The sequence below is a fragment of the Balaenoptera musculus genome, chromosome 12 (assembly GCF_009873245.2).
Source record: "Balaenoptera musculus isolate JJ_BM4_2016_0621 chromosome 12, mBalMus1.pri.v3, whole genome shotgun sequence".
Classification (NCBI taxonomy): domain Eukaryota; kingdom Metazoa; phylum Chordata; class Mammalia; order Artiodactyla; family Balaenopteridae; genus Balaenoptera; species Balaenoptera musculus.
This window is the reverse complement of record NC_045796.1, coordinates 5,560,768-5,576,675: the sequence shown is the minus strand read 5'-3', so window position 1 is coordinate 5,576,675 and position 15,908 is coordinate 5,560,768. Positions and strand designations below refer to the sequence as shown.

At 43.1% G+C, this 15,908-nt stretch overlaps 1 protein-coding gene across 1 annotated transcript in view; it reads left to right on the top strand.

Moving 5' to 3' along the window:
- The window catches only part of PACRG (parkin coregulated), a 519,387-nt gene extending 506,300 nt beyond the window's left edge, over nucleotides 1-13,087 (top strand). Inside the window, 1 exon segment of the mRNA XM_036871117.1 lies at nucleotides 12,607-13,087. Coding sequence (XP_036727012.1) covers nucleotides 12,607-12,767 — 161 coding nt within the window. The 3' untranslated portion in view covers nucleotides 12,768-13,087.
- Nucleotides 13,088-15,908: the final 2,821 nt, after the last annotated feature.

Here is a 15,908-nt window from a genome sequence, read left to right as displayed (position 1 = left end):
CTAGGAGAGAGCTTGGGGGGGAGCTCAGAGGCCAAAGTAGCAACCTATGTCGTGAAGGAGGTGGATGGGGTGATTTTAGCTGCAATAGAAGAAGCAGGAGAGCAAGGTTTCTAAACGTCCCCACCTCAGTTCTCTTCCTACAGGGACCAGACACGAGCTGGAACACTGCTCCCATTCTTCCTTCTGTTCTACTGTCACTTCTCCAGCTCAGCTCTTACCTTGTGATCAGAAATAGGCAAGGACACCTCCTCTCTCTTTCTCTCCTTCTCAATTCAGCTACTTGCTCAATATAAAATGGGAATTATAGGAATTATATGAATTACCTGAAGCAAAAGAGAAAGAAACAGGGCCGCCAGGGCTCAGATAGCCAAGGCTGAGTGCCATTTGCAGGAAGACAAGAACTGGTCTTTCCTCCGTTCATTTAGGCACCAATATATTGAACTCTACCCGGGGAGAAAGGGGACTGAGGGCAACTAGTGAGTGTAAGCTTATGCCATAAATCGTTTGCTTCTAAAGCCCTGCAACCAAGAACCTTGATCATGTTGCAGACAGGGTCCAAGGAACCCATCTAGACCAGAGCAAACTACGCCCGTATAACAAGTATCCCCAACAGGGCAGCTCTGTGTTCATGGTGAGTCCAGACAACTGACAGTAAACTCACTCTCCTGCAGGACTTGAAGCTAAAGCAGTTCCCCGCTGCTCCTTTTCTGGGGCTGTAGAGTGAACCCATTTTATAAAAGCAAAACCCTTACTCCATGGTATTCTGTGGGCTAGTCTTCCTGTCCTACCCAGAGGAGAGTTAAATCATAGGCAATCCACTGTTACCTGGAAGATGGGATACTGACATCACAGAAACTACAGTAATACTAATTGCTTGTTATATTACTAAAAACATAACATATATTCTTTTATTTTATCCTTGCACCTCTTCTTCCAGGAAGGTATTATTACACCTGTTTCAGCCAGAGATTCAGTAACAGGCTGAGGGCATATCCTTGTGCACATGGCCTCAACCCCTTGGGGAGGCTCTTGTTTGTTTCCAGTTGGCTTTGTTTGGACTCACCTATTCCCAAAAGCCTGATTAAGAGGAAAGTAATTGTGTGCACTAAACTGAGGAATTTTAAGAGATAAAAATGTAACACAGGCAAATAAACAGTCTTTATTCAAAAGTATCAAAAGTCAGCATATTTCACCTATCAGCACTTCCGACAAGCTTTAGTTTCAATTCATGTGCAAACCCGATTTTGCTGACATGGCAAATTAAATGGCCACATTTTCATTTTGTCCCCATGATTTAGATACCTCTCTTTTTCTTCACACACAGCCAAAACTCTGATTGGACTTTAACAAAGCCCTGAACATTTGGAAAAATGGAGTCAGGCGAGCTCAGTATTTGCAGGTTGTGCTCTGCATTAATGTGCCTGGTGGCAGAGTGGATGTCTCCCGCCACATTGAACTAACCAACGTAGACACTGATGAAAGTTGGTAGTCAGAGCTTTGACAGATACTGCGAGGTTCTTTTAAACTGAGACAATTGTAAAAGGCTTTAACTCTGTCACTTATACAGCCGTTAACTCAGTTCAGCCCAGCAGATTGCTTTGATTTGTTCATTAAATATACTATTTTTGCGTTAATTGAGCTCATTTGATGAGAAAGATTTTCACTCGGTAAAATTTACAGCTAATGGCTTGGAAATCTATTAGATTTTGCACCCAATAATTCATCTTAGAATTTTCAAAGAGTAGCTAGTTTAAGCAAGCTGAGATAAATCGTAGATAATCGAGGAATCACCTGATCTGCAGAAACGGGGTGATGTGTTTTTTCATTGTGAGCACCATTAGTGACTTTTTTTGATTATTTTCTGCAGTAGAACAAAGGGTACATCAAGGCCATGAAGGTCTTTTGTTTTGTGGCTCTGTGCCCCGCTGTGCAGGTATTCATCTAAAATGATTTAACCAAACTTCGCTGTGATGCCATCACCAGTGTGGACACACACAGGCTTCTGAGTTCTGAGTTCACTATAAAGATGAAAGTTCTAACAAAGATAATTTGAGAAGTACATCTCCCCATAGTTTACTGCATTTGCTGATAAAACTTGCTAGAAATCTGAGATTTCTTTTTTCATTTTTGTATCTCAAATACAAAAAAGAATTTAGAATTTAAAATGGGTTGTATCATTAATATTTCTTGGAAATGAAAAGCCATGATAACAGCTGTCATTCTGGTCCATTTCTGAAAGTTTCCAGCATCAATCTAAAAGCAGTAAAAGTATCTCCAATAGGTTTGCATCACCCCTGAAAGCAGCCATCAGTATTTCCTTTCCAACTGAAAACATTTCTTTGCCTGACTGAAAATTATCATGTAGCTGGGAAAGAAACTATATTAAGCAAAATTTAGATATTCAATGAAATAGGATAATCTGATTTTTTTTCATTCTGGAGAAGGAAAGCTTTCTCTTCTCAAATTTAAGGGTGATCCAAGTAAACTCCACTTTAAATCAAGGAGGATTTTGGAAAAGAGATGAGGCTATCTAACTACACCAACCCTCTATGTACGTATACTCAGCCTTTCTGAATCCACATAAATACTATCTCCATGGATAAGAACTCACAAGTTTGTAAATAGTAAATAAAGAATAAGAATTGGGCAGATTGTGGGCACTACTTTTAACATACAATTTACTTAGAACTGAATTTGCTTATAACATATCTGGATTCAGTAAACACACAAAGCAGTAATTTATTCTTTCATTCATCCCTTTCACAAAGATTCGATTTGTATTTGATGCCAATGAACAAAGTTTATAGCATAAACCTATCCTTCAAGAGGTGGTAAAATGTAGGAAAACTAAGCAACATAAAGCACTTCTAAGGGTTCTAGAGTGACACGTACTTAAGGGAGGTGGAGATATTACTGACCATAGCTCTAGGAATTCAAAAGAAAGAAAGAAGATTGTGGAGTCAACTTCACAGAGGAAGTAAATCCCAAACTGGCCTTGAAAATAAGTAAGGTGGGACTTATCAGAAGGGAGAGGGGAGCATAGTCCTATGGGGGTGTTTAAAGACATGAATGAAAATCGCACACATTCGGGCTAGGAAGAAATCCACGTCTGATTGGAGCAGAATGTCTCGTTGGGAAGGAGCAGAATATAAGATTGACTTCATAAGGGAGAGCAGAGAGAGAGGGTCCGGGTGTCAGGAACTTGAATTTGATCCATCATACAACGTGGAAATGTTGGTTATTAATCAGGAGAGAAGGTGACTAGGAAAATTAATCTGCAGGGTGAATTAGCAGGAGGAGAGTTTGAAAGACCAAACAGACTCTTAGCTACCACCCAGGGTGGGCCAGAGTAGCTCTGGAACTGGGTGTATTAAGCAGACCCGCCGTGCACTGCACAACAGCAAGCTGGATACAGGGAAGGAGGAGCCCAAGATGGCGCTGATCTTCTGAGTCCAGACGCAGGGCTCCCGCTACCAGTAAAGTCAGCGCTTACCTCCGGGCGGGGGCGGTCCCAAGGTACAGTTCCCTAAAGGAACACTAGAGACTTCCCTAGTCCTCATGGACCATGGGAACCTTGAACTTTGATTCATAAACTCCCCCAACATCTGTAGCTGGAATCTGGCTTTTTTCAAAGGATATAGAAAGACCATCCAGATACTTACAAGGTTCCTCCTTTTTACCTTCTCACCGTCTTCCTACTAATCTGTAGTTACAGGTTTTCCCAACACCTCTGGTCTGACTCTACCAAGCATCCTTCTGCAAGTAACGCAGGCATCCTGGACGGTAGCCCTCAGGCTGCTTTTCTGTCTCGAGCACATAAAGCCTTATGATTTTCTCCTCTAGAAGACTATATAGCTAACACCTACAGATCTAGAAATAAGTCGTAAGTGCTCATAAAGTGTGGGAGGGATGGAATGTGAAGTTAATCCCAGAATTTCCCCATAGTCCTCCTGTATCATATGGCACTGAAAAAAAGTCCTTGAAAGCAGTCAGTCTTGATTTTGTCTTCCTGAACATATTTTGGTAAAGGATGTCATTATTTCAAGGACTTATAAAGAAGGAAAGATAGCATAATAGTCTGTATCATAAAAATGAAGCCAAGATGAACAGTTTGCTGCCCTGTGAAACACAAATTGATTGCTTGCAGTGAGTAGAATATCTCCCCCGACATTTATTCACCTAGACCCTCTCTCCTGATGCCATTCCTTCTCTACAGGGTTAAAATTCTTCTAGAGTTAGAAAGGCCAAGTTCCTGCTCCCTGCGCACTGCCCATGTTGGCATAGGACGCTTAGACCTCTCTTCTGGATCTTCCTATCACCCTCCTCATTGTACTCCAGCATATGCCACCCACCATTTCTCTTTCTCAGCATCCCAGAATCATGTAGTGCTTGTGTCACTTTACTAAGTGATTCCACCTCCTAAACCTCAGTGTGCTCCCTGTGCTGAGACGGTAATAGTATCTAGCTCATAGGGCTATTCTTAGCTTTAAATGACATTATGCTAGTATTATTGTTGTTATTATTACTCCACCATGAGATAAGCCAGCAGGAAATAGATTTAGGACAAGAGCTGGACTTAGAACTCTCTGCTCCTTTTCTGTTGAATGTTCACTGAATGTGCGTTGAGTCATGTGGACCAACAAGAAAAGAGATACACTTCTACTTCACAACTCGGAATACAGTTTAATTCAATGGCAACTGAATCTATAGTTGTAATTATCCTGTAGAGGGATAAATTGGTGAACCCACCTATTTTTCTCAGTATAACTTCCAAGTCAAATTGTCAATAATCAGAGATGAACCTAACTTGCTTTTTTGTAGTCTTGACCAAATCACTGTCAACTGAATATATTTAGAAAACCAACCCATACATTTGGTCTTTATTCTAGTAAATCAAAATCTACATAGACTTATTGAAGTAGCAGAATGGAATAAATTTTGGTAGTGTGTCAACAAATAATTTGAGTTTTTGACAGTGTTCTCTTTCTAAACTAGAACTAACTATATAAACCTTGGTCCTTCGGGTTTTTTTAGAACTTGATTTGAAAGCTGAATTTGATGCTTATGAGATCTGTGACTTACTTTGAAGAATTACACAGATGCTTTGTGATTATCTTTTCAGTTGAAATACTGTACATCCATCCTTTCCAAAAGCTTATTCCAAAGTTGTGTTGTGATATTATATAATGTAATGTTAGGATGAGCAGAGATCACCCAAAGTTCAGTCCCTTCTTTCTACAGGGAAGGTAACTGAGATTCAGAGAAATTAAGTAACCTGTCCATAGTTAACCATCTAGTAAGTTACGGAACATTGCAGCTACTAAGGTTTGAAAAATTATATGGCAAGTTATTTGCCTTTAAAGTTCAATGTTACTTCCACTATATCACTACACCCCGATGTTATCCTTGTTCATTTCCTACAGAACAAGTCTACTTTGGCATTGCAAAATGGCAGTTGTTTGTTTAGAAATCTTCATTGTCTGTCTCAAGGAACATTTAAATATCTAATTGACAATTGGGCCAAGATCCATGATATCTTTAGTTTCACAAGTGATCAGCGCCCCCATTCAGAGATGAAAACCTTTCCTTGAGCTTTCTAAACTATGATGGCTTAGGAACCTCTTGCTTTAGTCACCCAGCTCCAGCGTCAAAAGGTGAGGGAGAGAGACAGACATCCAGCTGGGAATCGAGGTCTTGCTTCAAAGCTTTTATCTTCAGAGGAAAGAAATCTTATGAATTTCATTAATGTCAACAAGATCTGAGGAGATTTGGAGTGTTTAAGCCTTTGGGCATCTCTAGCATGACATATGCTCTGGTTATTATAAGTTTTTGGTTGCAAAACCATTGCAACTTTGATTCACACCCGCCATGAACCAACAACACTCTAGAAATATCCATTGTACAGTCAGACTTAAGGGTATGTTGAAAACAATCACTTTCCAAGAGAATATGAAGTTAGCCAAGGAAGCCGTGGCTAAGCTTGGGCCAAACAGGGAAACACCCAGAATTCTGAATAGGGTGACACATGTTATCACTAAGGGAAAAAAAAAAAAAGATGAGTGTCTTCAAAGTAACATAGCAAAGCTAAAAAAAGAAAGTGAAAGAAGCATTTCTTTAGGATTCTAAAAGCAGATAACCTCAAAACATCTTCCCAAAAGGCTTCTTCTCTTATTCAATGTAGAAAAATGAAATTTCTCCTAGTTTGTCTTCCCCTCTTCCCTTCCTCTTCCATTCCCTCATCTCCAGAAAGGATCAGACTGGAATTTACAATTGTTTCCACTGTAATTTTCCAAACTTTATGGGAGAAAGCCCTTTTATTCCAAAACAGGTAACACTATTTCTATAAAGTAAATTGGGTTCAAGCTAACCCCAAATAAACAAGATATTTCTGGCAAAACAAATGTTGACAATATAATCTAGGTCTTGAAATGAAAAACTCCTTAAAAGACAAAATAGATGTCTCTTCTCTCCCTTTCTTAATTCAAATTAAAAAGCAAAAAACTCAAAGCAACCATTTATAAACTCATATGAGTTATCTTTTTAATGAAATCTTTTTCGATGATAAGAGTCATCTTTTTAATAAATATCTGTTGGAAAATATTAGTTTTATTCCACTACAACTAACATTTCTGCTTAAATACCAATTAGTGCGAACAGGGAATTACTGTTTGAGGTCATCTCCAGCTTGTAACTGTTAAATCCACTAAGCCCAAAATTGAAATTTTGTTCAGATCATCCAACAGAACATCTGTGCTGGTTTAATGTCATCAAGAAACATCTTATCACAATAATATTTGCAGTAGGTTCCACACACACACCCTGCTGAGACCTGAGCCCAGGCCCCAAGGGCTCACTCTCTCTCCAGAGCAGATGACGTCATTGAGACCCAGGCAGAAGGAAAGCAGCTTTAGCTGTGGCTGAAGCCGGCACTGGTTACAGGTCTTGACAGGTAAAATTCCTTTCAGTTGAGCTTTAAAGCTTTTGAAATGTTTTAGTTGAACATTTGAGCAACCAAAAAAAAAAAAAAAAAAGTCTTTTCTGATCCAGAAGGAATTGATTTAGTTTCTTCTGTTAGTACTTTTTAAAATTCCACTAAGCATTGCTTCAGGGAGGTTGTCCAGCACCCCCCACCCCCCACCCCGGGCACACAAGGAAGGACCAGAGTTCTTGCCTTGTGCTGAGCTCGCCAGCATCTCACCTGGGGAAATGGTAGACAGGCGTGTTGTCGGCAAGTCGCGTTATATCCGTGGATGCTTTCATACTGAGAAAAGCTTCAGGCTGGACTTGGCCTGGATTCACGCTCACATACCGTGTATGCAAAGTGGCCACGCACACATGGCCAGAGAAGGGAGCGGTAGACCAAAGGAGGGCGCAGCCAAACCACGGCCCGTCGGCAGCCATTTATTTCAAAGCCTTGTTTTACGACGGTAATTTAGCCTTCGGTGCGCTGAGAGAATCACTCTGCCCGGCTCACTGTCTGGTGCTGTCAAAGGCTGAGGTGAATGTTGTTCCATCGGTTTAATCATCTTTTTATTTGTCTGAGGTCTTTGCTACTTTCCACAGTTATTTCAAGTGCTCTTGTACACTTAAGAGGTGACACAAACCGTTGCTGTCACTGAGCGTGGCAAGTTACATCATAAATTAGAGCTTCCAAAAGTTAGTAGTGTGAAGAAAGATTGGTAATGGTAGTCTGGACATCATTTGAGTCATTGCTTATCATTTCCTGATTCACTCTGGTGGTTTTTAATTGAGTTTCCCAAGCTAGTGTTTTCTTTAGGAGTGTTTGGTTCATGGCTCTGCAAAGCAGCCAAGTCATGAGCAATTTCAGGATGACAGGTGGCAGTGGGCACGATGCCTTCCTTCCTGCCGACCCACTGCCTCTCCATCGTGTGGTCGTGCTTAGCCTGTCCTGCTGCTGCTTCAGCCAGGAGCCTGCAAAACTAATGGAAGTTTTCCCCAAATTGTGCCTGCTGCTTTTCTTAGTCATGACCAGAAAGCATAGGTAGAGTCTATAAATTATTTCATTCATCAGTACCAAATGAGTAATACTTCAGGTACGTTGAATAAGCAACCTGAAGTAAGCATTTATGTGTTTTCTATTTCCGATGCCTTAAATAATGCTTTCATTTCCCAATAACTTCTTTGTGTATTACTGTTCATATAACAATATCTATACACTTAACATTGAAGAGTATTGACCAAAAAAACACTAGAGTCAGAAAAATCCAAATGTGAATGTAACTCTCCTTGAGCCTCTTATGGCCGTCCATACATCCTTTCACTGCTCTTCCTGTTTTCAGATAAGGGGACTCAAGTGTCTGACTAAAACACACAGATAAGCCTTCTCTCAGGACACAGTTTCCAGTGGGAACCCAAGGAACAGGAGAGAGGCCTATGGCGCCGGGGCTCTGCAGTCAGGGTGCGCGGCCCACACTGACTCTCATAGGGCGTGCACGGGACCTGCAAGGACTGTGGCCAGCTAGGCTCCCCCAGGTAGATGAGAAGCTCCCCAAAGGCAAGAGCTTTTTTTTTTTCCATCTTGCATCACCCTGCAGGGCCTAGTCTTCCGCTATCTACAGAGAGAACATCACTCTTTGGTATGGCCAAAGGTGCCATTGACACCGACCTCAGCACTAACTTGGGAAGACCTTGCTCTGGCCACCAAAAGTTTCCTTTTCCCCACTTTGCTTTTTTTTTTTTCATTTTTTCCTGTAATAGTAGTAACTGAAGAAAGGAAAAGAATAAAGCTTCTACACAGTCTAGAAACTGTAAAAATGCTAAGAGACTCTTCCATCGAAATCCCACAAGACATGTGTCTGCAGCTGGTCCATGTCCGCTGCCTCGTAGATACGTATCTATGTGAAATGTCAGTGCATCTGATGCAGCCTCCCTTTGGATGGCCTTGGTGGTGAGGTGTCACGATCGTCACTTCCCAATCACGAGCTGAGTTCATTCACTGAGAGCACGCCATTGACCGACGCAAGACTGGGATACGCACGTCCCAATTCTGACCAAAGCGGCATCTAGAAAGAGAAAGCAACCAGGTTAGGACTGTCTAAAGGGGGCTAGATAGAAAAGGAGGCTGTGTGTGCTTAAACGTACTACCTACATAATCAAAAACAACTTCAACATTCAGAATAATAAGTATACTTAAAATAATCCCTAACCAAGAAGGACTTTCAAACAGTAGTTGCCCACCTCCTGCACACAAGGACCTCTAAGAAGAGAAACCAGATCCCTTGTTCTAGTCTATTTGCGTGTTATCCCTTTAGAAATGCAAAGTCTGGTTTAAACCGTTGTTATACTCCTATTTGTTTGGTTATAAATAAAACATATCTTTTCCATCTTCAATGTATCTTTCCAGCTGCTGGACATAAAATAGACTCCTAGCTTCCTGAATTGAAATGTCATCTTCCTAATCAGAATTGACAATTGTACATAACCATCTGGGTTTTTTTTTTTTTTTTAAAGCATCCTATTCTCACAAGTTTGTTTTCCAACAGTGTCAAATGTATCTTAAATGGTGAGCTCAAGCTAATCACCTCAAGCTCAGATTCTAAAAAAACCTGACAATATAGCAGTTTTGAAATGGAGACCACACCGCTCACCTGCCCCCCAACATGGCTTGACACTAAACTGTGCCCGGTCATCATTTCAGCACCCAAAAGAAGGGATGTGCGCCTTTGTTGGGCTTTTTTTCTACCCCAGTGATACACATTCTGCAACCACAAAATATTCCAACTCCAACTCCCTTTTTGAATAAGCAACTGTTATTCTGTTCTGTTCTTTTTATCATTTGCTTTATACACTGTTGGGAAACAAAAAAGCTACATAGTTTACTTACTCCTACAGTTAAATACTTTTAAAAAGTAAGAATAGGTTATTATTGAAATAAAGTATTGCTTGTCATTATAGCATTCTGGAAGGCAGTGGGGAAAACAGGGTGTGTTAAGCTTTCCATTGTGTGCAGACTTTCCACCCCCCTCTGCCCCCATCAGGAAAATATGTCTGTCCCGTGATCTATTCAGTTCTTGACCTTTTGACTAGTATGCCAACAAAAGGCACCATTTATTAGTGATTAATTTACGTATCTTTGTCCATCAGGAACTGGATCAAGGCTGTCACAACTGGGCACCATCACCAATTACATTTTCCACGTGCCCCCAGGGTGTTTGCGCCATGGGCTCGGCTGGCCATGCAAACCTGGGTCCTGCCGGCTCCTCCCTAAGTGCACCTCTTTCTTGAGCAGGAGGAATTTATCAGGAATGTCCTCTGGAGGGAAGAAGCCCTCAAAGGCCCGCCAGACCCTCTCACTGGACCTCCTTCACGGTTCCGATCGGAATCCTGGGATGTTGTTCCTCACATGTACCTTCCTTACGGGTCTCCCTTGTCACACGCGCTGTCTCTGTCCCTGCTGCACCTGTTTTGGACTGTGTTGCTTTGGCCCTCCCCTCTTTGGGACCTTCTTCCTTAGCATCTTTTCTTTACACCTGTAACACGCCTGACCGACCCTCCCCCCCCCCACACACACACGTATACACACACACACACACACAAGCTTCCTCCCCCTTCTCTCTTAATTTGACCCAAGACCTTCTCCTGTTGGAAAGCCCTCCACGTGGATGGATGCTACGTTGTCCTCCCTGGTGGGTGACCCCAACTGCACTGACTCTCTTCTCAGACCACCCTGTAAATCTTTAAAAAAAAAAAAAAAACAACCTATTTCATTTGTGTGTATTTGTCTCTCTATATATATTTTTAAGTTTACCTTTAGCTCAAAAACAACAGGGCAAGAACCCTTTTGGTCAAATGTCTTATCTCTTATTTGTCCTGTACAAGTATCATGTATGAATATTTTAGACGATCAGCTACTCTGTAAATCAAGCTTTGACTTCAATCCAGCTTTCCCCATCAGAGCAGAAAGGCTTCCACCACGAGAAAGGAAAAGTCCACCTAATTGCAATGGCTTTGCATTGTAAGTTCATTGGTTATGAAAAACTGATACGCACTGTGGCTGTGTGACTCATAGTCTTTCTCTTTCTGAAAATTAGTAATATTTCTGCCTGCCTTCACCCCCCACCAAAAGAAACCAGTCAGGAGAGCCATGTCTTTTCTCTGTGCTACAGAAGACAGTGATATTTCTTTAACAAGTCTCTGGGAAAATCAAGCAAAAAACCTGCTTATCTATGCTGTGTGCAATTGTAATTGTTACCTTTATTACTGGTCTGAACCATTACTCCATCTTTTTTAAAATGTTCAAAACAACTGGGGAAAAAAACTTTGAAATACTGTTTTTCCCTCTATTATTTTCACATTCAAGCAAGATAAGCATTTGGAGCTATATTGAAATCTGAATAAAGTAAACACTTTGATCTGGTAAAGTGCGCATTTTCAAGCTGCAGCTGCTCGCCCTGTAGCATCGCATGGCCTGAGCCTTCAGGCCGTTTATCCTGAGGCCTCCCGGGCCTCTCAGCCCACCCTGTGGCCCTTTCCTTTCATCACAGGGCAGGTGGGGTAACGTCAGCAGAGGCACAGACGTGACTCGCTTACTGGGAGAATAAACGGTGTTGAAACCCTTGGAAGTCTGGGCGGGAAATGCAACTTACATGCATGTAATGACTATTATTCGAGAAAATTGTGGAATTTTTATATTCTGGATTGAAGTAGAGGGTCTCCCATTTTGGGCTGACCCCACGCACTTGGGTAACCTCACAGGTGGAGTGGAATCAGATACTTCTTATCCAAATGGTTTGAGACCGGGCTGTGTACGGTGAAGCACGTCAGACCCAGATTCCCCCCACCAGGCCGTCGAAGGCCAAGCCTAGGAACCCCTCCCCTCAGAGTCTGAGATGCAGCTGAGGGGTCACTCAAGGCTCTGGGAGACGAGGCCTCGGTCGGGTCCTCCAGGTGCCCCCCTGGGTGGACCGCCTGCCTGGACTTAGACTCTAAAACTAGCAGTGGCACCAACCTCTATGAAGCCGTAACGATGACTGTCGTCCAAGCATTCAGGGACGGGTCAGGAGCAGCCACGGCAGGAAAGGCTGTTTCCTCCTCCCCACCTGCATCCGCAGTGATGGGGATGCCGTCAGAGGGCTGCACACCTGGGCTAGTGATACCTGCAGGAGAAGGAGCTCATCCCACGTACAGAAGCCACGGACATGGGCAGGGGCTAAGCCCCTCACTCCAAAGTATGTCCATTTGAAGTCACACAGAGCCAGCACCCTAACCTGATGATGGACGGTTCCCTCTAAATATGCCATCTTGGGGTTTTGAAGAAGTCAAGGTCCAAGAGAACACTCTCGATGTAATTGCCAGATTTAAGAAAGAGATTCCCTGACTTGTGGACTGTTGTGTAACCATGATCACCTCACTTTCATTTACTCTCTGATTTCTTTAGTTTAGATGAATTTTCATCAGCTCCATTCTAGGACTTTGTATTTTTGTATATCTGTCACCACTCCTAAAACTCTACAGGATCGTGTAAAAATGTTAATTGCTTGCGTCTGATGACAAGCATTCAGAGAAAAATGCCTAGACACGTGTGTAGGACTTTTTGGGGGAAATGCAGTGAAATAACGGGCCTCTTTGTGTGTTTGCATGACCCAGTAAACTCCGGGGACGGCATCGACTACAGCCAGCAGAAGCGGGAGAACATCGGTGACCTGATCCAGGAGACGCTGGAGGCCTTCGAGCGCTCCGGAGGAGAAGACGCCTTCATCAACATCAAGTACATGGTCCCTACCTATGAGTCGTGCTTGCTAAGTTAGCGGTGGGAACAGCTGGGATTCGAGGAAAGCTTCTCCTAGCCTTCTGGTCATCTGTCTCTGCTGCTGTTAGTATCTCATTATCTGTGACTTCTACGGCTTACTTTTCTACAGCTGCTAAAATAGTGGCTCATGGGCCATTGGACTTGTAGCCCTATTGAGAGCAAGGCTTTCCAATACACAAATAGTGCCTGTTTCTTAGATTACAATAGTGTACTGTGCTTATTTGTTCTAGGAGAAGAATTGCTTCTTTATACAGTTCGGAAAGAAGCAGGAGTCCGAGTTAAACCTTCAGCTGTATAGACAATAAAACTGCAATTTTCATACGCAATTCAGCAGTTGTGTCTGCCTGCCCCGAGGGTGGTGTCAAAGGTTGGAAGGGAAGCGTTGGTGCTGACTGCTTAACAGGTGTTGGTCGTGGACGACAAGCACCCGTTCAGCAGCAGCTGTGCAGAACAGTGTGCTTTGACAGCCAACTAAACTGTGGAATCGATATTCCCATTACAGCAGGACAGTTTTGCCGCCCGTTATGAACCTCAGCTGTAAAAATAATTGATGCTTCTAGCCCACTGGTGATCTGGGTTTGCAGGGGCTTTCCAGTTTATATTGGGAGGGGACAGGGAGGGAGGGAGGGGGAAGGTTAGGTGTGAAATGCAACATGGCAAACGTGATTGTTTTAAAAAAAGCTAGTTTGCATCTTTGTCCCTCTGTATTATGACATCCTGCATCTCAGGACCCCAGTGTTACTGACAAAATGCTGCCCAGCAGTTTGTTGAGGGCTTTCAATCATTTTTGAAAATGACTTATAAGCACCTTAATGATCGCCCCTTGAAACAAATCATATTCTTTTCTTGGCAATTCTCCTTTCCTTGGCCTCCTCCCACGGGTGTGTTGGATGGATTCCCATTGCACCTCTAGGTGGGTCTGATGGCACTGTTTTGGAATTTTATTGAAACCAAAAGAAAAAAGACAAAAGACATGCACTTTTTCATTCAACTGGGAAAGAAAAAAGGTGTCCGAAGAGAAGAGCAAGTGTAAGGTGCCAGCCCTGACAAGGGCCCTGCAGGCGTGTGGGGCGGTGAGCTCGGGACATTTGAAACTCAGCCCGGAAAGCTTCAGAACGATGGACCCCTGGCTCTGCACACCTGAGAAATGCTGTAACTGCCCAGAAATGCATAGCCTCAAGTGTCTCATTCTGTAGCAAAGTGCAGCTTCTGCACAAAAGTGAAGAAATGAAATGTGTTCCCCTGGGAAACGGACCCTTTGCCTCGAGATTGTTGTCACTAATTATTTAAGACACAAATTTCCAAAGGCAAACACCGAGTTTGAAAACTGGTTCATTATTCATCTTCCCTGATGACGGGCTCAGCATATGAAACCTAGCAACCAGGACCTACCTCCTAGTTTCCGGAAGCAGTTTTTAGGGTAAACGGAGATGCGTGACCGGGTAAGAAAAATTGGCTTTCGTGTATAATACTTTGAAAACACAGAGCTAGAAGCAGACATGGACAGGTTAAGACAGGTTTTTTTCTCCAAACTCTGATGTTCAATTGTACCCATCAGCTGCCGTCCTGGCATCAGTGATGTGTTCGAAGTGACCCCAAAGTCCACGATACTATTTGTTAGAAAGACACTGGCTGTTAGTGCCTTTGAATGTTCCTACCAGAATTTCCTCCACGGCTCTGTTGGGACTCAGAAGCAAGCCTGGCCTCTTACTTTCTGTCCTGCTTGTGAAAATCATCTGGTGTAGTAACAAGGAGACCCACCTGCCACTGAGCCAAGAGCCCTAACTCTGGCGTGGAATTAAAACATTGGGGTTCCTTTCCCGGCCCTGTCACTTATCAGCTGTCCTGCCTTTGGGCAAGTTATTTAACCTCTCTGAGCCTCTGGTTTCCTCAGCTGTAAAGTGGAGATTCTAACCTGTAGGAATGTTCTAAGGACTAGAGGTGATTTTTGTGAAGTACCTAGCATAGTTTCTTATATCTGTTGGCCTTTTATTTCAAAGAAACAACGTTTGAATAATGACTAATTTCTACCCCAGCAAAGCAATATATATGTGGAAAATCCTCAGACAATATGGGGCTTCCTACCTGGCAATGGTGAGTTCTTCGTAATAAGAAAATAATTTTGCTGAAAACCGAAATAACTATAAAGATTGCACAATGTTCTCTGGAGATTTTTTTTAATGCGTTGTTTTATTAGTATAGAAATAGGAGTGACTGCTTTTTCTGACTGTCATCTCTGCCCCATGTTTAACCAAAGGAGGTGATTTCCCTGTTCCTAGGGACACACAGAAAACAGAGAAAAAGTCACCCGGGAGCAGGAGAGTGGATGGTGGTGAAAGGGTAGAGGGTCCCAGCTACCCCGGGAATTGTTCCCTCCCCTCCGTGGTCGGCACAGGTCAGCGGGTGGGTGAAGGCATCTCATACAACGTGAGCCAGTGGCAGAGCTCAGAGCTCGGGAAATCCCTGAGCAAATGCCCTCGATGGATGGTGGAGAGTCATCACCAGACTGCAAAACAGAGGGATCACGGAAAAAGCCAATCAGGAAAAGGAAATCAAACACAGCCGAAGAAGAAATGTTCATGAATGAAGAGACTGAGGAGGCATATAATGGGAACTTCAAAAGTGTGCAAAAATGTAAAAGGCTGTGAAAAGTAGGAAGCTGAAAGCCCCCAGCAGCTTCTCAAGTGGGTAGACAGTCTATCTGTTGAAGAAAAACAATTGCCTAGAACACTGTGCCTCCTGAGGATTCAGAAGACCGGTGAGCTGAAAGAGGAAGCTGAAGGTGAAATGTGCGAGGTAGAACGCGCCTCTCGGAAGAAGTTAGTCCACAGGGCCCGCTGACACCTTCCAAAGGGAGGTTTTCTCGAGAGGCTGGCAGGATAATCAGGCTGCCCCCTGAGAGCTCTCGCCCTCCCCAGCCTATTGTCTGGCCCATCGGAAATAAGCACAAGTTAAAGCATGGTGAATATGAGAGCGTCCCTTTGGTTTACAATGTAGAGGGCAGATGGCTCTGAGGTCACTTACGGCAGGTCCCAAGGGTAACCTCGCCAAGGAGGAGGGATTGGCGTCCAAGAGAGCCTCTCACAAACATTAGAATGTAACTGTGAGAGATCGAAAACCAAGGTACCTTACAAAGTAA